This window comes from Squalius cephalus, assembly GCF_949319135.1.
Source record: "Squalius cephalus genome assembly, chromosome: 25".
Classification (NCBI taxonomy): Eukaryota; Metazoa; Chordata; class Actinopteri; order Cypriniformes; family Leuciscidae; genus Squalius; species Squalius cephalus.
The window spans coordinates 23,116,156-23,139,796 of record NC_137146.1 but is presented as its reverse complement, the minus strand read 5'-3'; the positions used below and the strand labels follow the sequence as shown (position 1 = coordinate 23,139,796).

The following is a 23,641-nucleotide window of genomic DNA, read 5'->3' as shown; positions in this document are numbered from 1 at the left end:
GCATCGATTGACACAGTCTTAGGTAATAGTGGGCTGACAGTGTCAGGGTTCTGTCACTTCAGTCTAGTTTATTTCTTAGTTTTGAGACAGAGCCCTGACGCTTCTGTATTGTCTTGTTTTTGTGTGAGTTTTGAGCATGCTCAAGCCGTGCGTTCTCTTGTCGGGACGTTCCTTGTTTCATGTTTGGCACTCACGTCTAGCTTTATTTTAGTTCTGTGTCGGGATTCGGACATTCATGCTCCCAGTGTTTGTATTATGTCGCGAGTGTATGGAATGTGCATTCGCTCGTTCTCGTGCCCGCTATTTTTTGTTGTGTGAGCGTGCGGTTTTGAGTATGCTCTGGCCGTGTTTACATCGGCCGCATGCTTTCATGTTATGTTTTGTCTTGTGCTGTGTAGCACGCAACTTGTGTCTTTCACTGGCTGTGTGCTTTCATGTTGTCATGTTTTGTGTGAACACGCGGCTTATGTATGTACAGTACTCATTAGCTGGGTGTTCATGTCTCGGTTTGTTTGAGCACACGGCTTGTGATTGTGTTTGCTGGCCATGTGCTCATGTTTTTGTCATGTTTGGTGTGAGCACATGGCTTGTCATCTGTGTTTCCTTGTGCCATGTGCTCTCCTGTCGATTGTCTAACCCCACCATCTTGTTACCTGATTATTGGTTCACTTGCTCCACCTTGTATTCCCTCGTTACCTGCCTTGTTGGCTCCCTATTTATTCTCCTTGTGTTTGCAGTCCTGTGCCAGATTGTCGTCGTATATCTACCAAGTCAAGTCAAGTCATTTTCAGTAAATGCCCTGTGTTATGAATGTCTTCACAATTTTGAGGAAGTGGAAAATTAGTCGTTTCAGCAGCTTAGTCTCAACAAATGCTCTTTTAATATTTGTAGTATAATGACCTCTTATATGTCAAAAGATCTAAGAAAATTTGATTAATGTCAAGACCTCTTTAAGAAGAAGTGAAGAGTCAAAATAATTGTCTGTGATAATCGACTGCATGCGATAACCAAGAATATTCCTTAAAGACCAACTCTTGTGTTTTGGCTTAATTAAAATTCTGCCTCAATGTCACCTGATGAAATGAGCTTAAAAAAGAAAGTGAATTTCCAGCCACATGTATTTAATCTTTAAATCATTTTCCAGTTAAATTATAGTCAGATTCATTCTCTATACACCCAATTAAAGTCAGCACTGCTACACAGACACGACTGGAGGCTACACTTTAACAAAGACACATCCTCTGCCCATCTGACAAACATCATTAGGCAGAAATAGCCCGTCTTCTTTAATTGCAGCATCAGGCCGCAGCTGATGACCCTGTATTTGGGTTTTGAGGGGGTGAGTATTTCACTGACAAACGCAATTAATTGTTCGGGATTATTATCAGGTCAGAGCATATATGTCACAGAGATTTCATTTCATCAATGCCGAAATGAGGCCTAATATACTGAGTGTGTAGCCCAGAAATTGTCCAGAATGTAGAGTAACAACCAATCAAGTACATATTTTAGGGGACATTTTTACTAATAAAATGAATAATTTTATTTATGCAAAATAAAGGAATATCTATTATAAAAATTTTGGTTTGTCCCCAACTGTCCAAATAAATATATAATATGATGTAAGACTGCATTCTTGTCATGTTAGTTCAGGTTAATGTTAATACTTAACTACAGTATAATTATGGACCCTTAAAAAAAAGTGCTTCCCAAATTAAATTAACATGAACAAAGATAATTAAATTCTTTAGAAGTATTGTTCATTCATGTTAACTAATGTAATTAATTAATTAATTAATGTTAACAAATGGAACCTTGTTGTAAAGTGTTACTTTACTAAAGTGTTCCCACTTAAGCATAATTTATCAGGATAGGATATGTTAGAAATCATGTCATGCTCTTGAGTGTGTTCAAAATATCCAGGTACCTAGTCTAGGGTTCACTTGATGTGTCTCATGATTACACTGGGCCACATGGGAACCCCCGGATGGATTATGGCGTGATGTTTGCAGTGCTGGAAGCCTCCCGTGGGGATGGAGGAGATCAGGCTATTTTTACAATCAGACCTGCAGCTGAGACTCACGCTAACAGCAGATCTCACATCACATATAGTACACATTTCACATGAAAGCCAATATGTCAATACCTGATTCTTCACTTCACACTTGTTACTTCGGTTGAAGGATGATATAAATTCTCAGTATTTTAAAGCCTTTTGATCTCAATATGTATGAATTATTTAAACACAGCCATTGTCTTCCAGGTGACTGCCATCTTGTTAAAGGTAGAGGAGACAATCTTCGGGGGAGTGATTGTAAAATCCTCCTATGCTCATCTTGTTTGGTCTGACCTTCTGTCACACTCTGGCTTGGAGGCAATGACCAGATCTGAGGTAAAACTCAAACAGGTAGGTTTATATGGCAGTAACACAACGTAATAAATCACAATCTATTTATTGATCATAGGAATGATGTGTATCCCACTTCCCACCCTTTGAGGGCAGGAAAACAGTGTTTTCTTGCGGGTGGTCAGGCAGATAGCAGGGATCAGATTGAAACAGCATTAGTCAATTACAAGCTGTTCTGTTGACACCTATTTTAATGCGGCCGGGGCAGCTGCTGCCGGTGCTGTCGAGCAGATGAAGTCTCTCTCTCCTCTATGAAGATGAATGGCCTGAGCACTCGCCGAGGACACTGTCGTTCACCATTACAGCCAGTCAGCCGCGCAGCCAGTGAAATGAGGAAGAGAGGGGGGAAATGAAGCCCGCTAAGTGGGGCTCAGTCAAACAGACTGAAGCCCTGAGCAAACAAACATGTTTATCCTTAGCCATTTTCTAGCGGCTCATTACATCAGAGTCACTATCAGATCTGAGGATGGGACGGGAACATCACAGCATGCTGACAAGCCGTGAGGTTACGGTTATGGAGCCGACAGAGCAGGGCACCACTAAGGCGGAGTCGATGAAGCAGGGGACCAGTAAGGCGGAGCACAACAGAGCGGGGATCACCAAGGCGGAGCCGACAGAGTAAGGGACCACTAAGGCGGAGCTGACAGAGCAGGGGACCACCAAGGCGGAGCCGATGGAGAAGAGGACCACCAAGGCGGAGTCGACAGAGCAGGGGACCACGGAGGTGGAGCCGACAGAGCAGGGGACCATCAAGGTGGAGCCGATGGAGAAGAGGACCACCAAGGCGGAGTCGACAGAGCAGGGGACCACGGAGGTGGAGCCGACAGAGCAGGGGACCATCAAGGTGGAGCCGACGGAGCAGGGGACCACAAAGGCAGAGCAGAAGACCACCAAGGCAGTAGACCATGACGGGGCCGAGTCATAGAGCCTAGAGAGTTCAGGTCTGACCTCTGTGATTTTAACAGAGCATATAGGGGCCACAGAGAACTCTCCATAGCCATAACAGTGAGCACAAAGAGTCCAGAGATGGCCTCTATGGTGTGACAGGGAGCACAAAAAGACCAAAGATGGCCTCCTTGGCCATGACAGGGAACATACAGAGACAAGGAAAAGACAAGGAAAGTCTGGCGTGACTGCCATGACATGAAGAGTCTCTGGTGTGATAAGGGTTCGTGGAAGTGGGTTCGTGTTCTAGGTCAGTGACGTGCGAGTGGCGATCTAAGTCCTCCATGGTGAAGGAGGACCCACTCATCCGAGAGCTAGATCCACGTACTGTGCCAGGTTCCAGCTGGAATCTCCCCCTGGCATCAGTCGGCTGATGTCGTAGTCCAATTCACTTCGAAAACAGTCCATAATAACAGTTACCTCCTCCCAAGAAAAAAGATGGCTATATCTGAGAAACACCTCCATAAAATCCTTCAGCGAGCGTCCATCTTGACAGATACTGCACAATTACTCTGTGTGGCTCATTACTGCTGCTAGATCCATTTTCTGGGTCGGTCGTTCTGTTATGGTTGTGCAGGGAATAGGAGAGACAAGGATCTAATTGCATAATATTGAGGATAATATTGTTATATTATTATAACTATAATATAACAAGAGGCTAAAGAGGCTAAAGAGGGGCAGGTGTGGATAATGACATACTATGGAAACTAACAAGGGTAACTATGGTAACAAAGTAAAACAGGAACTAAACACAAGTAGTGAACACTAGGAACAATAGGAATTGAAAATATACTTCAAAGTAAAAGTCCGTGAACCCAAAGCAGGGGAATTGTTACAAAAAAATCTATTTATAATAACTGATGTTCGTTAGAACATAACAACTGCTGTTCTTTAGAACTTTCTATACACAGAAAAAATCCTGAAAATCTTGTTTCCACCAAATATATTAAGCAGCACTACCATTTTCAACACTAAAAAAACCCATTCATTTACCCGTCTCGAAGAAGTGGTTGAAAGTGGACAAAAGCGACTGGTAATTAATTACCAGATGTATATGGGTATTGTACCTCCCTTGTCTACTTGTGATCCGATCAACAAAACCGCATCTTAATATCAGGTGTAAACACGACCTTACACTTTCACACATACTGTTATTTTTACTGTATTTTTGATCAAATAATAAATAACTTTAATGAGCATAAGATATACTTTTAAATGATAGTGTATGAATATATATTTTAAATACTTTTGAATGGTAGTGTATATATATATTTTGGCTCTGAGCATAATTATAGTTCATTACAATGTGAGATGTGCTTCAGATAAGCAGAAGAAAGTCAGGATTTGCCATGTGGAAGTTATTTGGCAGCACATGCAGCAAGTAGTGTGGGAGTGCATCCCACAGATGGGTAAAAGTGGATTGTGTGCCAGCCGAGTGATCAGTCACGCTCAAAACTCATGCTCTCATTGTGAGCAGTGTGTGCCTGTGTCGGGGTGCACAGGGACTGTCGCTCGCTCATGTTTCCACTGATCATCACCATAAGCTTTAGCACATGCTCTCACAAGTAAACTGAAATACAGTACATTTGATTTCTATTGCTTTTTATCAGTTCCATATGTGTTGACATCACATTCTCACTTGTGACTGTAGGATTTTCTTTTTTAAGCCATTCAAGTCAATAAAGAAACTGCTTTAAAAGAACAAGAAAAAGAAGAAGAACAAGAAAAAGAACAAGAAGAACATTTTGGAATTGCAGAGTAAGAGCCCTGAATAAAATCTAAAACAAACAACCAAAAATAATACAAAATAATAATGAATTGTCTAGAATAAATTGTTTGCTGTTTTGCAAGGAAGGGTGGGAAAAAAGAAAAATCAAAATGTGTTAAGTTGATTCAAAAAGACTCAAAGTCAAAACTATCCAAAACAGATGCTTTGTTAAAGTCGACATGAAAACAGAAGTTGCAATAGTCTTTTCTTCTGTTTCTGTTGTGATCTATATCTGAGTAAAATGGCTTCTAAAACTAGAAGAAAAAAAAAAAGTAGGGCATTCAAAGAATTGATTGGACCATTGGATGTAAGTGACAGGTTGTTCCACCCTCATGCAAGAGTTATTTAGATTTGATCATTTATTTTGAAAGATTAGGAGGGCACATGGATTTAAAAAAAAAAAAAATGTGCACAGATAAATCATTTATAAGAAATATTGCAATTTTCCATTAAAAAAAAATGTTGATACACTTCCCAGCAGTGGAATTTTTTTATTTTTTTTATTCACTGTTTGGATTTAAATATGGCATATGCTTAAAAGTCTATTATTGGATCATTGCAGTGATTATGTTTCATGTTATATGTTTGGCAACAGTTCTTCTAACCCTAATGGAAATAACCTCAACACATTTATTTCCATCAAGAGGAGCATCAATTTTAGGTCAAGATCTTGTATTGACAATGTAAGAGTCCAGAACTCTGCAAAGTCTCCTCCAGCACATCCCAAAGACTTTCATGACTTTAAGGTCTGGACTCAGAGGTGCCATGTGTGAAAATTATTCTTCATGCTCCCCCCATTCCATTCTTTCACAATTTGAACCTGATGAATCTTGACATTGTCATCCTGGAATTTGGCCACAATGTGTCCTCCTATATGGCTGTTTAAGAAATGAAAAGCTAAACACTTCATCAATTAGGGTTAGAAGAACTTTTGCCAAACATATAACATGCTAGAAACATAATACTCACTGCAATAATGATACAATCATAAACTCTTACGTATTTGCCTATTTAAATATAAGCAGTTTGGTCATGCAGTGTATAATGTACAGTAATAAATCACTTATCTGAGGCTTTTTGGTAACTATTAGCATATTCAATTTGTAACTGCCACATTTTTTTTTTTACTATTAATTTTTGGACTGCGGCCACATACTGTAAAATCACATCAAACCAAATCTACTTACAGCTCACGATCAGACTAATTCATTTACACAAGAGGAAAGTGCTCCAAGCAGTCACCAAAAAAAATGTGCACAGCTATTGAATGGTATTGCTGGCCTGGTGCCACACATCGTGATAGAACTGATTGTCATATATTGAGTGTTGCGGCAGTAGTTTTGCCATGACCAAATCAATGTGATTAATGAGTCTTTCTGGTCATGGCTCTGTGTCTATAGCAAGCATTCCCTCATGGGTGCTTTATAAATGGAGCTGTATACGCTATGCCACTGTCAGTAATTCTTTCATATCAGCATCCTATTCATTTACACAGTCTATAAATAGAGACATTATGACAGCATATTGAAAGAGGAGATCAGTTTATCATGAATGAACCAGGAGCTGGCATGATACTTTATGAACACTGTGACAGTCGGAACATGCCAAGGCAACTTGTGAAATTTTGACTCTATGTACACAAGTGGAAAAAAAAACCAACGAAGTGAAATCAGAAAGGAAAACAATCAAAAGTGCTTGCTTGGTAATCATCACTCTTAATATTTCTCACAGTGATTTGAACAATAACCTAAAACAAAGCATTAATCTTTGGCGTGTAACTCATTCTCTCCATTTGTGCTACAGACATGGATTTCAGTTTTCACTAGCAGACAAAAAATAAATAAAAAAATGGCAGGTTAGCAGAGATATTAAAGAAGCAATATTATGCCCTTTTTCAGATTCTTGATTTTGTTTTTGGGGTCTACTAGAATAGGTATTCTATAATTTCTCACATTTCTCACAATCTATAATTTCTCACATATTCTACATTGTTTCAGCACCTCTCTTCCCAATCTGTCAGTAAAGGTCTGTTTAGTTCTCTATGAAGCCCCTCCTTCCGAAAAGCGCAATGTGCTCTGATTGGTCAGCTGGACCAGTGTATTGTGAATGGTCAACCGCTTTAAGCCTGTTTTAGAAATGTCATGCCTCTTACCATAACCACGAGTTTCAATGCTCTACTAACTCAATTCAACCAGGCCTCGCCCCCTTTATTTTAAGTATGCCTTGGGTGAGAATTATTTAAATGAGGAACATTGTGACTTGTGCATTCCTGGAAGAAAACTCAAGACTTCAATGGACCCTTTTCACATTTCTGGGTTTCTGGGGAGTGGAAGTCATCATAGGCTACGTCTACATTAATCCGGAAACATTTTCGCTTCTAAACTCTCTGGTCACACTAGTGTTTTGAAGCATTTTCCAAAAGTTTCTTTTTTGGAAAACGCAAAATTCACGCATGCGTAAACTCTCATTAAGACTCACTGAGATCATACAGACGGAACAAGACATTTTAAAGTTATCATACAATTCTTCATGACAGGATCATTTTATTTAGCAAAATATCTCCCCATTCACTAAAGCATCCAGGTTGCACTCAATCACCATATGTTTGGTCTAAAAAGAAATTGTGAGTAAATTTTCTGTCATCTTTGCAGGACTCTGATATGAAGAGTGTGCAAAAAACATTTTAGCAACTATTTGAAAGTTAATTGCACATAACAGACACAATACCGGTATGAACATAGATATCTATCTGTACAATATGCATTCCATGACTAAAAATATGTCATCGTTTTCAAATACCTCAGTTTTCAACAGTCCACACAACAACACGAAAACGGCCTTTTCAAATGTATCCACTATGGAGAGCGTTTTAAAAAAATCAGTTTTCGTTAATAAAAACGCTGTCTCAGTGTGGCCAGAAGGCCAAAATGGAGAGGAAAATATGCATTTTAAAACGAAAACGCATTATTGTGGACAAGGCCATATTTCAGTAAACTTCTATAGCAGTGAATGGAAGACAACAGCAAATATTTTTTGTATTTGTATTTGCTCTAATAGCAAAAGAAAAAATCTGCGAATAGCGTTTCCACGACTTTCCAAAAGAGGGAAAAAATATAGAGAGATTGATTACAGCAGTCAGAAGAGAGAAAGATGTCAAATTTGCCATCACTCTCCCTTAGACGTTGTATAACAAACAGCCTCGCAGCAGCACTAATTCCTTTTTGTCAATTACTCTCAAGGTCAGGCTATCAAGGGACATTATAAAAGTGTATTAGATTTTTAAAAAATGAAAATATTAAAAACTTTGATTTGCGATGTTGATAACTGTGGTGTCATCACATTCCATGAAAAGGGTCCATCGAGGCTTTTCAGGGAGTTCAGAAACAGTGCTTACTGATATAGAGAATAACTCCCTTTGGAGGGACTTGTGCTTTGTCACTTTGCAGACCTTTTTCATGCTCAAACAGCAACATTACACAATGTTGAAAGTTGAAAATGTAAAAAAGCACAATAGATCCTCTTTAAAATTCTATACTATTTTGTATAAATAAATTTAAAATAAAACTCTAAAAAGTTAAACCCATCATATGTAATTGTACGTAAAATGAAACATGTCTCTTAGACCTTGTCCACACTAATACGGTTTCATTTTAAAACGCATCTTTTTCTCTCCGTTTTGGCCTTTCATCCACATTGAGACGGCGTTTTAGTCGACGAAGACGGAGCTGTTTGAAAACGCTCTCCCAAGTGGATAAATTTGAAAACACCATTTTCGCATTGTAGTGTGGACTGTGAAAACTGAGGTATTTGAAAACGATGATGAATGTTTAGTCACGTGATGCATATTGTACCCATAGATATCAATGGTTATACAGGCATTGTTGTGCCAGCTATATATTTTCATAGTATTGCTACAGAGAAATGTTCCTTTGTGCAGTCTTCATATTGCATTCCTGCAAAGATCACTGAAAATTTACTCGCAATTGCTGTTCTGCGGCAAAACATGATGACAACTACATTTTAGACCATGTGATTTGAGTGCAACCTGGACTCAACACTGATTGGTGAAATATTTTGCTTATAAAACTTTATTATGTCTGTTCTCTGTGTTCTTCTTGTGAACTTTTAGTATGTTTTAGGAATGCGCAGTAAGGTGATTTAAGATTTTTTTAGATGTTTAAATGTGGATGAGCAACTTTTGGAAAACGCTTGAAAATGAAAAACAAAATTTGAAATGAAAACACAGTTTTCAAATGTATCCGGATTAATGTAGCCTTATACCGTAACTAAGAAATGTAGTGTACTGTAGCCTACAGAATACGACAGAAACTTGAAGTTGAGCTCTCTTGACTAAAGGTGAGATCACATTTACCATTGGTGAATTTTTGCAGTTATAATCCAGTAATTTCAATAAGAATCCATGAGATCATAATTTCAAAAGACTTCCCCATGCTTAGTTTGCAATGCAGAAAACTGCTTGGTTTGAAAGTGACTTTTTTTGCATAGCAACATACTAGCAACCACTGGCCAGAACTCCTGAGCAACCATGTAACATCCAGTAAGAACACATAGTAAAGCCAAAGACTATAGAATTACACAAGACGCATCACTCGTATTGTTTTGAACGGGGAAAGTGCAACGCTCAATATGGCGGAATAAGTCCCGCCTACTAAATAAGAGCCAATCGCCGATTGGTAAAGTCATTGCGTCACTGCAGCTGCCATCAGAAGTGCGCTTCCACTGCGCATGCACATTAGCTTGATCCAGCCGGAAAAATTAAGTTTACTGTCATGATTCGAGCGTTTAGAAAACAAAATTTATGAGACAATTGCTGTCAGATTTCATTGGTGATTTCAAATATGAAATGTAATCGTAAGCTTGGCGAACAGTTTTGGAGAATTTGATGTTATCCCATTCAAAAAGAAAGGAGCTGACAGCAACCACCACAAATGCCTCATGTTTTTGTGGAGAAAAGTATTGCACGGACAAGCACCAATCACATTTTTCGTTTAGTTTGATATACTTTTAAAAAGCACCCATATTCCTGCCTCTTTGAAACATGAGCTTTTCTTCCCACATATGTCCTTTATAAATTTGCAAACTTAATCTGTGCTTCTACTTTTAGAGCAGAATTGTATAAGGGAGAGTCGTTTACTCATAAAAGTCTATACTGTGAGGTTAGTAAAGAATATCAGGCCTGCAGAGACACAAGGTTATAAACGATGGCTATCTTTAATGGCACTTCCTCTGAGCTTCTCTGTACCTCGTTTCCTCATTAGTACTGCAGCCTATCGAAACCATACATCCCTGTCATACACTAAATCTTTTTTTTCTTTAACACAACCTACAGAGAGAGTTAAATGGAAGGAAAAGTAATTACTCCACTGGTGGATGTATTTCTAAATATCAAACTTCAGAGGGGGTTCAAACGCACAGGCTCATCTGTTAAGTTCAGTGCCTTAAAGTAGCAATAACAGCAGCGTATGATCAATGCAAAACCAGCAGGTGTGTGACTCACCAGGAAAAGATCAATTCAAAGTGCCGCTGAAAATAGCATGGCTATTTCACCAATCTCCAAATAGAAAACGTGTCTTTCAGTCATGCATGTTTGTGTGTGTTAGGCACTTTCTGCTTTTCTACAGACTATTTATACCCTGACGGATATTTGTCTGTCTTGTCTAATTTTGGCCTTATTGTATGACTAACTGTACGGATATGCTGTTCTCTCTTGTCTGGTTGGGTGTACAGCACAGAAAAAACATAAATGCCACACGATTTTTACATTTTCCGAAGAAGATTTCTGTTTGTCCTTTTTTCTTTTTTAACAACTGTTAAAGGGGTCATGACATGACATGACATACCCCCGTCCCATCTCCGCCACAATAAATGTGGGGGGATCAGGAGGCTTTCGCTAGGCACTGGAAGGTGGCAGCACTAGGTAGCGTGTTAATTGGGATCCCAATCAGTACGGTACGTCCAACTACGTTGAACGTGACCGAACTGAAAGGGAACGTCTCGGTTAGGGAACGGAGACGTAGTCCCGTCGCCACTATTGCTGGACCACCGCTCCGCTCGGCTCCTCAGCGAAAAACAAATGGTGCGTGCATCCGCTTCCGTATTTATACCCGCACTACGGGGCCGAGTGCGAGATGCAAATCTCGCACACCAATGTACATTGGCTCATTTTATCAATACTCGAAGATGACAGGCTCCCTAGGCGTGATCCCAATCAGTACGGTACGTCCGACTACGTCTCTGTTCCCTCCTTCAGGGAACAAGGGTTACATACGTAACCGAGACGTTCTTGTTAGTTTCTAGGCATTGTTATGTGGTTTCTATTCAGAAAGATTGCCAAATCATTACATTCCTATAGTTCACACAGTAGAGTATGATACTATCAACACCAAGGTCATGGGTTTGATTCCCAGGAAATGGAAGAATTACAGAAATACCTTGAGTGCAATGTAAGATGCTTGGGATAAAAGAGTATGACAAATGCATAAATGTAACATGTAAACATTGAGTTCTGAGTGTTTTTTGGGGCCATATTAGATGGTTGCCAGGGTGTTCTGGGAGGTTTCCAGAGTTTTCTTATGTGGTTGCTAGCATGCTCTAAGTAGTTGTCAGTGCATTGCTATGCAATTGCTATGTTGTTCTGAGTTCCATTCTTACAGTGATGGTTGCTACGGCCAGGTGTTCTGATTTATTTTTAGCAATGTTATGTGATTGCTTGGGTGTTCTGTATGGTTGCTAAGATGGATGCTGAGATGTTCTGAGTCTTTCCTTGGAGGTCTCTGCGTGGTTTATCACTGGCTCAAGTCAAAAGAGGCCACCATCAAGTCTGTTTATGGGATGTTTCCACCCATTTCATCATCAAACAGACAAACAAACTATGGGCCCTATCTTGCACCCAGCGCAATTGACTTTGTACGCTGACGCCTGTATCATTCCTATTTTGCACCCGACGCACAGCGAACTTTTCCCTCCACAGATGCACGTCGGTAAATTAGGGAATTAACTTGCGCTCCCGGGGGCGGTTCAGCAAAAAGAGGAGGCGTGTTCCGGCGCAAACGTTCCCTGGTGCTATTTTGCAGTTTCAGAAAACAATTCTGCATTATTCAGATGCTATTTTAAGGGCACATGCTTGGCCATAATGTTGCGTGTGCACAACGTGCATACACTTTGCCTCTCTCATCTACACAGACGCAAGCAGCAGTTCCCATTTTTGCAAACCATACATAATTACAAAGAAAAATATTACCACACAAGGGAAATCATTATGGTGTCTATGAAGATGTGAAAAAAATAGGCATAAATATAGCTTACACATTTACTCAAATTATTATACGCTGTTTAACCGAAGCTAATTTGGGTGGGTTTCTCCCATCCCCATACAATGTCACTTCTCTGTCTTTTACGGCCCTGACGAGAACGCCGGTCTCCTCGGCTGTGAACCGCTCCTGGCGTGCGCCTGGCAAATCCGCCGTTATAATAACAATCCGGCATGGAACAAGCGCACCTGCTTTTATAGGGAATGTTAGATGACGCTCTGATTGGATTATTTCACGTTACGCCCAAACCACACCTATGAGTAATGTAGCTACTTCAGACCAACCCATTTTAGATTTGCATCGGGCGCAAGAGTCATTTATCCCGCCGGTATAATAGCAACAGCGCCTGAGATCCCCACAAAGTTACTTGCATTTCGCGTTTCATACTTGCATTTCGGATCGTTAAAATAGGGCCCTATATCTGATTTCTTAGAAGAGTAATAGCCTAAATATCCTTAATTAGCTGCATGATTTCATTTATGTTATTATTATGTGAGTAGCACAATAACTACACATCAAAGCTTAATACTCAAGGTTAGAGTTTGTTCAGATCACTAAGGCTATAATTAGCAATAAAAATAGTGATGCTTGTCTTACATAGTAGGATGTTTTAGCATGCAAAACCAGACCTTCAACCACAATGGCTAAATGCATATTCAGTATCGGATTACACATTCCGGAAGTCTTTGCTAATGATATTCTTGAAGTAGGAAATCTCTGGTTTGGCGTAAACAGGATCAGTGGCATGTTGGCTGTAGTTTCAGCGTCAGACATCCGAGATAATGAGAACGTATTACAGCTTTTTTGCATACGTTGTGCCTTCTGGTACAAAGCAGCTATCTCACATTACAACAAAATTCCTGATTGAAATGCAGGTTTGAGCTCTATTTATAGTCCGCTTCACCGTCACCAGACCTGTGCTACAAGGGGAAGATGGAAGCTATTATGACAGAGGTCACAATTCAATTGCATAAAGTGAAGATGATGTGTCGCTATGTGTGGTACGCTCGACTGTGTCTCGCACACGCACACTGTGCAGTGTCCATCAGGAGGCCGAGCACACAAAGAGCTTTCTCAATTATTCAGTGCACCCTGTGCAATCTATTACATCACATCCATTATGAAGGAGCCAGACCTTAAAAATCTATTCTCTTTATAACTGCAATCCTCCAAGCATCAGGTTAACAGGATTAAGACACAGCAAAATCATTCACTGTTGATCCAGAAGGTCAAAGATATATATAAAAAATGTCTTTTGTTATTCAAAATAACAGCAGGATGAACACCATGAATCAAGGGCTGAAACCAGAATTTGAGATGGCATGGTGCTGTGCAATGATGTGATTTTTTGACTGCCGTAAGAGGTCCTGGAGAGTTCAAATTGTTTATGTTCTGCAGCAAACCAGAGATATTAAAGGAATAGTTCATCCAAAAATGAATATTCTAACATCATTTATCCAAAGTTTTGATGTCAAACAACATTGGTTTCTGTGTATCTTATGATGCAACTGACACCAAACACAAAGCAACATGGTCTGCAAATAATGCCTAACAAGTCGGAATGTTTTAGGACAGGGATGTCCAATCCTGCTCCTAGAGGGCCACTGTCCTGCAGAATTTAGCTCCAACTTGCCTCAACACACCTGCCTGGAAGTTTCTAGCATACATAAAAAGATCTTGATTAGCTGGTTCGGGTGTGTTTAATTGGGTTGGAGATAAACTCTGCAGGACAGTGGCCCTCTAGGAGCAGGATTGGACTTCCCTGTTTTAGGAGAGCATTAACAGCGACATGAGAGAATCAGTGGGGACTATTTTAACTATCTAAGTGTACGGTTTAAAGCGCAAGGCACAAGTTCACTTAGTGCATGTCCGAATCCACTTTTGCTAGTTTAACGCGGTAAAAATGGTCGGCGCGTGCAGCACATGGTCTAAAAGGGTTGTTACTATTCTCTTAATGAGTAATGGGTGTGTTTTGGGCGTAACGTGAAATAAACCAACCAAAGTCTCATCTCCCATTTCCTTTAAAAGCCAGTTGCACTTGCGTCATGGCGGATTCACTATTTACATGGCAGAATTCGCAAGCGGAAAAACTGAACGCTTCTACAGAGCGCAAAAGGATCAGCTGAGCTTGTGCGCGAGGTTAAAGCGTGCAAGCAGACCATCTACCGGACAAGCCAGATTCCACCATATCTTTATGGACACAATATTAATCTTTCACATTGTAATCCTTTTATTTAAAATATTTGGCATGTTTGTATGCTGTGTGTGTAATGAGCAGAGTGGACACGCGTTGTGGACCCGCCTATAGGCGCACATTACTAACGCGCTCTTTAAATAACAAAAAAAAATATTGCGCCATTGACTTTAGACCGGGTTTTTGTCGGTCAATGGCGCAGTCTATTTCAGTTGCCTCAAAATAGAAATACATCAACAGTGGGCCTGAACACACCTCGTTTTCAGACCAGCACAGATGGGCGCAAATGCAATTGCTATTTAAACAACATGGCGCAGGACATGAAAATGATAAGTGCGTCGGACTAAAACTAGCAAAAAACATTTTTTTCTGCCTGGCGCTGCATTGCGCTGGGTATATGATTTTAGCATTAATTGCATTGACACACCATTATTATTTTTTACTCTTTTGAGCTGTTCTTATAAGCTATCTTATATAATATACGAAGATTTGGAAGTTGTGTGGACTACTTGTTACTTGTACTTACAGCCCTATTTTTGAATGATATAATATAATATAATAATTTTTTCTTAAATAAAAAATAAAACAAAAATGTATTATAGTTTAAATTAATATTAAATGCAATTAGCTGAACCACTTTTTTGATCCACTTAAGTAGGGCTTAAATACATCTCCATATATGGTTTCATAATTACTTCTATTGTCTTTAAAAAAAATGTACTGCTAAATGTACTGACAAGTATTTATGGTAAACTAAAATATACTTTAATGTAATTTCCAAGGAAACATGTCATGTATATTTGTCATATATATATATATATATATATATATATATATATATATATATATATATACAGTATATATATATATATATATATATATATATATATAATGATAATGGTGCACTTTATTACATTTAAAATATTGAATATCAAATGACACACTACAGTTAAAATTATTACTTTTACGTTACATTTCTTCAACGTTAAAGTTGCTTCTTTAAAAAGTAAAGTACTTTAAAGTAAAACCGTTTTACTTTGTGTTAAGATAAAGTCATGAAAGTGCACTCTCTTTAAACTTAAGTGGCCTTTTATGTCATTAATATTATATTGTCTATAATTTTGAGATTTGAAGCACACAGCAAGTGCACATTTAATACAATCAAGTGGACTTTCTTTTCACACGGGCTGTGACATGAACTATTCCTTTAATGTTATATACTCATATTTTCAAGCCACTAAAAGTGTGGACTGGTCACCTGGAATGTTTCAAATAAGCTAAATCTTTTGAATTGTGTCACTGAAGCAAGAGCTTGAAGATGGACTCACCTCCATTGTGGTGAGGTTGCACCTGTGTGTTCCTGCAAACCATCCATCTGCAGAGCACTGATCAATATCCACATCCTGCAGGCTGATGTCCACACGCACAACACCCCTATATGATATTACAGAGCACAAGAGAGAAAGACAAATTAGTCTATTGTTAGCCGTAAAGAAGCTGAGATTTTCTTTCAACATTTAAGTAAAATATTAGCGCTTTAATTATAGACTTCCTGCACACATGTAGAATTAATGCTACAATAATTCTTCAGTTTTGAGCATAGACTACTAATCTGAAAAGTCATTAATTGACTACTATATTCAAATCATGAACTGTGACTTTATGTCTTTGTTCTAAAAGGCTTAACGGCCAATGCAGATTTGTGTCTACATGGGCCAATTAAGACTTTGCTATTTCTGTGTTGACTTTTTTACCTAGTAAACAACAAATCATCAATAAGCTCATCAATACACTATTTATCACTGTAGTCTTCCTCTTCAGTCTACTGAGAAAAGTAAGCTTTTGTACTCTCATCAGCACTCATAAAGAAAAGGACTTCAAAATCTCCAGCCACATACAATGAATAACAGGATCTCTCCATAGAGAACCATTAGAGGAGAATGATCTTGGTATTCTAATCCTGAATAAACAACCACTAAAGTACAATGAAATTAAAAGAGTTAATATTCCTTTGGGCTAATGTAGAAGGCTTTTTAAGGCCCGTTGGCATATATACTGTATCCCTAGCAATGGACTTATTCAGTACAGCCTGATAAAAGAGGCTTTAATGTTTATGGCTTCATCGTTTGGCTGAATGGAGCTTTGAGTTGAGAACTCAAAGAATGAAGTTGACTGACGTTGAATAATCTTTGATGGCATCTCTGTTCAGCATGTTTATTTTTATTTCTCTTCACAGCTGTCTGCACCAGCTTTCTCACATCTGCTGTCAACGTGCTGGAACATTTAGAACACGATTGAGAGAAACCTCATTACAAAGCACAGATGCCCATGCAATCTAAAGGCCTCCTCACACCAATACAAATTCGGTTTGATTTTCGCATGCGATTTGTCTGTTCAGATGTGTTGAATAAAAAATCAGCTCACTCCGCAACAGTAGGTGCCACCTAAATACTGGGGTATACAAGGGCAGCAGTGTGATTTCTTTTATAATGTTGTCTGGCTCAATCAGACAATGATAGGCCGAGTTAGTGTAAAAAGCCTCTGCCAACAAGGGGGGCTTTTTGCAAATGGTGTAATGCTGCCTTCACGTGCAATCAGAATTATCCTAAATATGAGTTTCCAAGTAAAAAAATCTCCGGTGTCTGGAGAGTGTCTACCCACGGTCCAGATTGCTACCAGACCCAGACCCCGTTTCACCACCATCGACCACGGAGGAAACATGTAAGCCCCCCGCACACTGAGAGCTACCACCCACCATGACTAAGGATTGGCTGATTGACTTCAGCGCAGGGCAGGGGTATCGTCTCCCACCCTATCCCACCCCATTCAGAATTCTTCATCGCTGTTCCTAGACAGCACCATGGACTGTTTGAACTTTTATCTGTTGCTTCTGAACCTTCATCGCTGTTTTAATACAGCACAAACATCTGGATGGACAATGTTGTGTTACCTTCGACCCTGTCTAGCCTTCATCTGCCTCCGTCACTGCCCTGCTCAGCCAGTCCTCCAGCCCCGCCTCTGCTAGAGGCTGTCAGCCCTTCACCATCTCCTGCAATGCCAAGCACTCACGTCGAGCCTCAGGTCCTACAACCACCATCAGCGCCTGAGAGGATGCATCCAGTGGCTCCGTCTCTGGCCTCAGATCGTCTTGCTCCGTCTTGGCCCATCAACCTGCCGGCTCCACACAGACACCCTCGGCCTTACGCTCCAATGGATTCCCTTGTCCCACCGGCTTCCCCTTGGTCAGTCTTCACTCCACCTTCGCCATGAACTTGTGGACCTTCTGCTACGCTCCGTTCCTCCACCCCTATGGCTGCAGCGAGTTCCTCATTCCCTTCGGGTACACCTCAGTCCTCCATCACACCGGCATCACCTCAGTCCTCAGTCTGGTTCTTCCTCAGACGCCGCGGCATCGCTCCAGCCTCCTGTGCCAGCGATGTCGCTCTCCTCCATCGGCTCTCCGTCTGCACCCTGGGATCCATCGGTCCCCCAGTTGACGTCAGCCTCCATACCAGCTTGGTTCCTCCCTCCCTCAACTCCACCGAGGGCTGTCGTCTCTGGGCTCTGGGTCTGTGCCATTGGACGCCCTTCACCATCGCCGCCGGGGTCTCGTCATCCGTATTGCACCATACCCTCATCTCTTGTCCTCCCTGTGTCATTGCCTCAGCCACCTCCCTCCCTCACCTCTGCTACTACGACACAAGGTCACGCCTACTAGGAGAGGGCATTCTGTCACGGTTATCTGGACTTATTCACTTTAGTTTCACTTTTTTCAGTTAGTTTTCATTCATCACATGCGTTCCTTTGTTTAATTTTCCCACCACTCATCAGAAACCATGGACCCTAATCATCATCACATCTTTGACAAATCATCTGCTCATCATTCAGTTCAATACCATCATGTATTTAAGTTCTTCCCTGTGCACCCTCAGATTTCAGTCGATGTTTGCGTGTTGTGTGTGTTAACCTTTGTTTCATGCACGCTCTGATACACTTTCTGTCAGTTCCTGATTTTATTGTATTATTAAAATCACTTCATCAATCCAATGATCTTTTGTACCTTCGTCTTCATCCTCATCTTGTGACGGGTGTCCACCATGATTCCTGTTCTTTCCGACAGCAAAGCACTTGAATGCAATGATCTCATAATCACGACTTCAGAGGTGGGAAGTAGAAAGTTTACTAAGTTATTTACTAACAATTAAAATAGTTACAAATTTGGATTCTGTTAGATCATTATACCCTGACAAGAAAGCTTCACATTATTGAAAAAAAAATGCTGCTTTAAATTATATTAATTTAAGACAAACAAATTGCAGTATGTATATAACAAATCTTGGGTCTGGATCTGGACAGCACTCTGCTAATTGATGATCTCTAGACAAGGTTGTCAGTATTTGGAACTGGGCCAAGGGGGAGGTATCACATTTGTTAATCAGGAAAAGAAGACGTGTCATGGGTCATTATTATACTTAGCCTACATTACTTTTAGTTTAACAAACAGTGTCTTTCAGGAGGAAGAGAGTAACAGCAGTCCTGATGCTACAGTAAAGCCCATCATCACACATGCTTGTGTTTTGGTTCTGATGGCTGAAGTGGCTGTGGAGCCAACACAAAAAGCCAGAGGAGAGTGAAGCTCAGCATTCCTTGCATCCGCTGGACACCAGCTTCTGCCTAATCGTATGCCTGAGCCGCATTTAAAGCCATTAAATAATAGCTATTTGTCAATTGTTGTGGGTTAAATCTACTTAAAGCACTCAGAAATACTTGACGTAAATGTATCATAGCAACAGTTTTGGAAGAAAACATTTTCATTTTAAAGTCACACATCATGGTCATTGCTGTTATTAATAACATTATATTATTTGAAATAAAATTGTATAATTTTAACCTTATTTATGTTAAACATATCTTGTGCTTATCCTTTTTTTTAGTTTTGCTCATTTATTCAAAAATGATTGAAATCTTTGACATTAGCAATCATTGGCTGCAGGATCAGCGGAGGCCAATCGGCTTGTGCCATGTGGTAAATTATGTGATTGCTTGCAGATTGCAAGGACCTATCAGCCTGGGCCCTCTAGAGTTTCATGACAGAACTAGATATTTAGGAAAATGTATCATTAATATAATCAATGTTTGGGTCTGTGAGGCTTAAGGAAGTAGGCCAAAGTCGATATATTGTATCCGATTCATATAAGAATGATGTTAATAAACCTTTAGACTTAATTTTTCTTATCTACTGCAGGTAAAAAATCATTATAAGATATACTGTCATGAACGCTGGTCCTGGAGGCATGCAAATATTTATCAGAAAACTGACACTGAAGAGATGGACTGCCTGAGGTAACAGAGATCTGTCTGTGTCTCTCTGCAAGTGTCTCCGTTTCCTGTATTTTTCTCTTTCTTCCTCTCAGACAGACACAGAACTTGCAGTCATGGAAGAATAGCCTCTGCTCGTCTTAATTGAAGCCTTGGCCAAGCAAGTGTGCTAATTTTAGCGCCCGTGTTCAAACGCCACATCCTTCATCCAAGGTCAAATAGAGCCTATGGGCTGTGCATTGCCATTATTAACTCATAAGGCAGAAAGTGGATTGGTAACAGTGCCATAATTTTGTCTTGATGATGAAAAGCCTGATGATAATTGTGATTAGTACAAATTGACTGTAATTACTGTGGCATACTATGTGAGATTAGCTTGTATTTTAGTCTTCCCTGAGATTGAAATGAGATATGGAGAAGCTGACAAGAGCTGTTGAAAATGTCTTGCATTTTAATCGACGATATTTAACCAAGGCATCTTTGTCTGTTGTATTATTGTAGCCTACTATATGTACAGTATTATACTGTACTGATTGTCAAAATCTTCTCTAACCTCTCAGAGTACATTAGCTTGCTGGACTAATACATTATAGAGTAAGAAGTAATACATAGGAGTATGTTAGGAGTATTTTTCTTACTTTCTGTGAAAAAAAAAAAAAACGACTTTTAAGAAACAAATGCATTTTTATCTTTTTAAACAAATTTTTATATGATTGTAAATTATTTAATATAATATATTTATTATGATTTATTATGTTAATTATATTTGATATATTTGCTTTTATGGCAACCCTGAAATTGTAGACATGACTAAATAGGTTGAAACCATGATTTGTGATTATTTTCTAGCAATAAGCATCACATTAACATCAGGTAAATAAAAAAAAATATATATACACATATTCGTGAATTGGTTGATTGCAAGTAACAAGGTTGAAAAATGAAACTTTTTCTCAGTAGAAACTAGCGAGTTTGGGACCATAATTTGATTAATAGGCATCGATACATTTATACTTGCCATAAAACAAGTTTTATCTTTGATTTGAATGCCTCTGGTGTCAGGGTTAAATGCGATATTTTGATACAATTAAAAATATGTGTTTTGTGCCTTTATTCACATAATGGGAGACCAAATTTAACCTATATTTGTGGAAAGTGCCTTTTCATTAATAAAGTTTCAGTCTCATGACCTTCATCAGGTATATGCCTGATGAAGGTCATTAGACCGAAACGTTACTAATAAATATTTTGTGATACTTTTTGCAAGTATTGATAGTGTGCGGGATTTCCTTTTGTTTTTTTAGTTTACTACTTCAAAATTACTAGCCAGGTCTTTCTAATTGTTTGTAAAATTTACTGAGTGAAAATTGTTTCTAAAAAACAAAAATAGTAATGTGTGTGCACATTTTTGACCAGTAGTAGGCTTCTGTACTATTGCTGCAAAATTAACATAAATGTTCAAATAATAAAGTCACCATTTCGCATGTTTTTGTCAGCCTACACATCACATTACAAGCTTGTAGGCCAGGGCTTCATTTATCAAACTATGATAGTTTCATCAAATGGTAAACAGTGTATCAATAGACAAGTGACTTGTCTTGAATACTTACCATTAATGCTTTTGGTGCTGCTTTTGTGCAGTGCTTTGTAGTCAGTTAACATCCATTAGTTCAAAGACGCAGATTCAGATCGCTTAATAAATTCAAATTCGTCTGTTCATGTAATTTTCAAACGATTTATTTATAAATGACTGGAAAATTACCGCTCCACTTCACATTGTCCAATGAAATTTTAACTTGTTGAGCCAGATGACGATTGGTCGGTGTATTATACATGACAAACAGGCTTCAATGAATTATGTAAAAGTTTAAAATATGTGATATGTGGATTTTTTATTGAATCGACACACACTACCTTTTATTTTTGGAAGAAAAAAAAGTCGTTTTTTTTTCTGCCGTTGAGCCATATACACACTGGAAGAACCATATTTGGCTCGAGAGCATCGGTTCCCGAGCAGACTGTGATATACAGTACCTACGTTTACACTAGTGCATTTTCATTTTAAAACGCATAACTTTTGCTACGATTATGCCTGCCGTCCACCGCTACTCCGGAGCGGAAACGGAGACTGACCCCTTCAGTCAAGACCGAAGCAAGACACGCAACTTGACGCAAGTTGACGCAACCCATAGCAACGCGTTACAGCAACGACACCCTCAGACTGACAGAAACGTAAATAAACGTAGTCTAGATGGAAATAGGGGTCCACGCGCACCCCCCGGCTTTTTTTATGCCACCTGATTTTTTCAAATCTTTAAAGTGTCTATTTTCAGAATCTGCCAGGTGCCAAGCTGAAATAATGTCCCAAAGGCTTAATTTTTAACCCTTTGCTGCACCCGACCGGAACCCGAAAAATCAAAAAATTATATAGAAAGTGGCATAATAACATTTGAAGTAAACAACATACAGAGACAAATGAACATATTTTCCCATACAATTCTGACCCCAGGAATTGAATGGAATGGTTATTTTTGACATTTGAAAACATATTGACCCTATTTCTGGACAAAAATAGCAAAAAATGGCCAAAAATGTGTAGAGGATCAACTATATTTTCATTTTCTCAAGCGCATAGGGTGATTTTTTTTTCACAAACTGTTATTTCTTGATCATTCAAGTGTCTATTTTAAAATTAAATTGGGTACCAAGCTGAAATAATGTCCAAAATGCTTTATTTTTAACCCTTTGCTGCACCCGACGGAACCCGAAAAATCCAAAAATTATATAGAAAGTGGCATAACATTTGAAGTAAACAACATACAGACACAAATGAACATATTTTTGCATACAATTCTGACCCCAGGAATTGAATGGAATGGTTATTTTTGACATTTGAAAACATATTGACCCTATTGCTGGACAAAAATAGCAAAAAATGGCCAAAAATGTGTAGAGGATCAACTATATTTTCGTTTTCTCAAGTGCATAGGGTGATTTTTTTTTTCACAAACTGTTATTTCTTTATCATTCAGGTGTCTATTTTAAAATTAAATTGGGTACCAAGCTGAAATAATGTCCAAAATGCTTTATTTTTAAACCTTTGCACCAAACCCGAAAAATCTAATGTGATATAAAGTGCCATAACTTTTGATGTAAACAACTCACAGAGACAAATGGACACATTTTTCCATACAATTCTGACCCCAGAAATTGTTATTTGTTATATTTTACAACATCTTGACCATCTATGGTCAAAAACAGCAAAAAAAAAAAGCTAATTTGACACCATTTTTATTATACTAATAGCACCCTGAAATGGGGTTTATTTTAACCTTTTACTGCACCTATCCTGAACCTGAAGAAATTGAAAATAGCTTTACTTTTGAAGTAAACAAAACAAAGCAAATTAACTTAAAAAGTTTGGGAATGTTGGGGCTTTGCAGTTGGCAGTTGGTGGCTGTCGGTTGGTACCTGCAGATCGCCATTTCCCACTGCTTTCTCTTTTGATAATTTATTTCTAATAATTTAAAACGCAGTGCAACTGCACAGCGAACACAGCAGAGCGTCTAGCTCGCCCATTGGCTGTGCTGCAGCAACTGCACAAACTATGGCCAAGTGCCTCTGACGTGATGGGCGCCAAGTCATCTGATTGGGTCGCACGTCAGAGCGCGCCTAAA

General features: G+C 39.1%; 1 protein-coding gene across 2 annotated transcripts in view; it reads right to left on the bottom strand.

Moving 5' to 3' along the window:
* The window catches only part of gpr158a (G protein-coupled receptor 158a), a 103,452-nt gene that overhangs the window by 67,228 nt on the left and 12,583 nt on the right, over window positions 1-23,641 (bottom strand). For both annotated transcript variants that reach the window (XM_079863831.1, XM_079863832.1), the window contains exon 2: window positions 15,974-16,079. In XM_079863831.1, coding sequence (XP_079719957.1) covers window positions 15,974-16,079 — 106 coding nt within the window. The remainder of the gene's footprint in view (window positions 1-15,973; window positions 16,080-23,641) is intronic.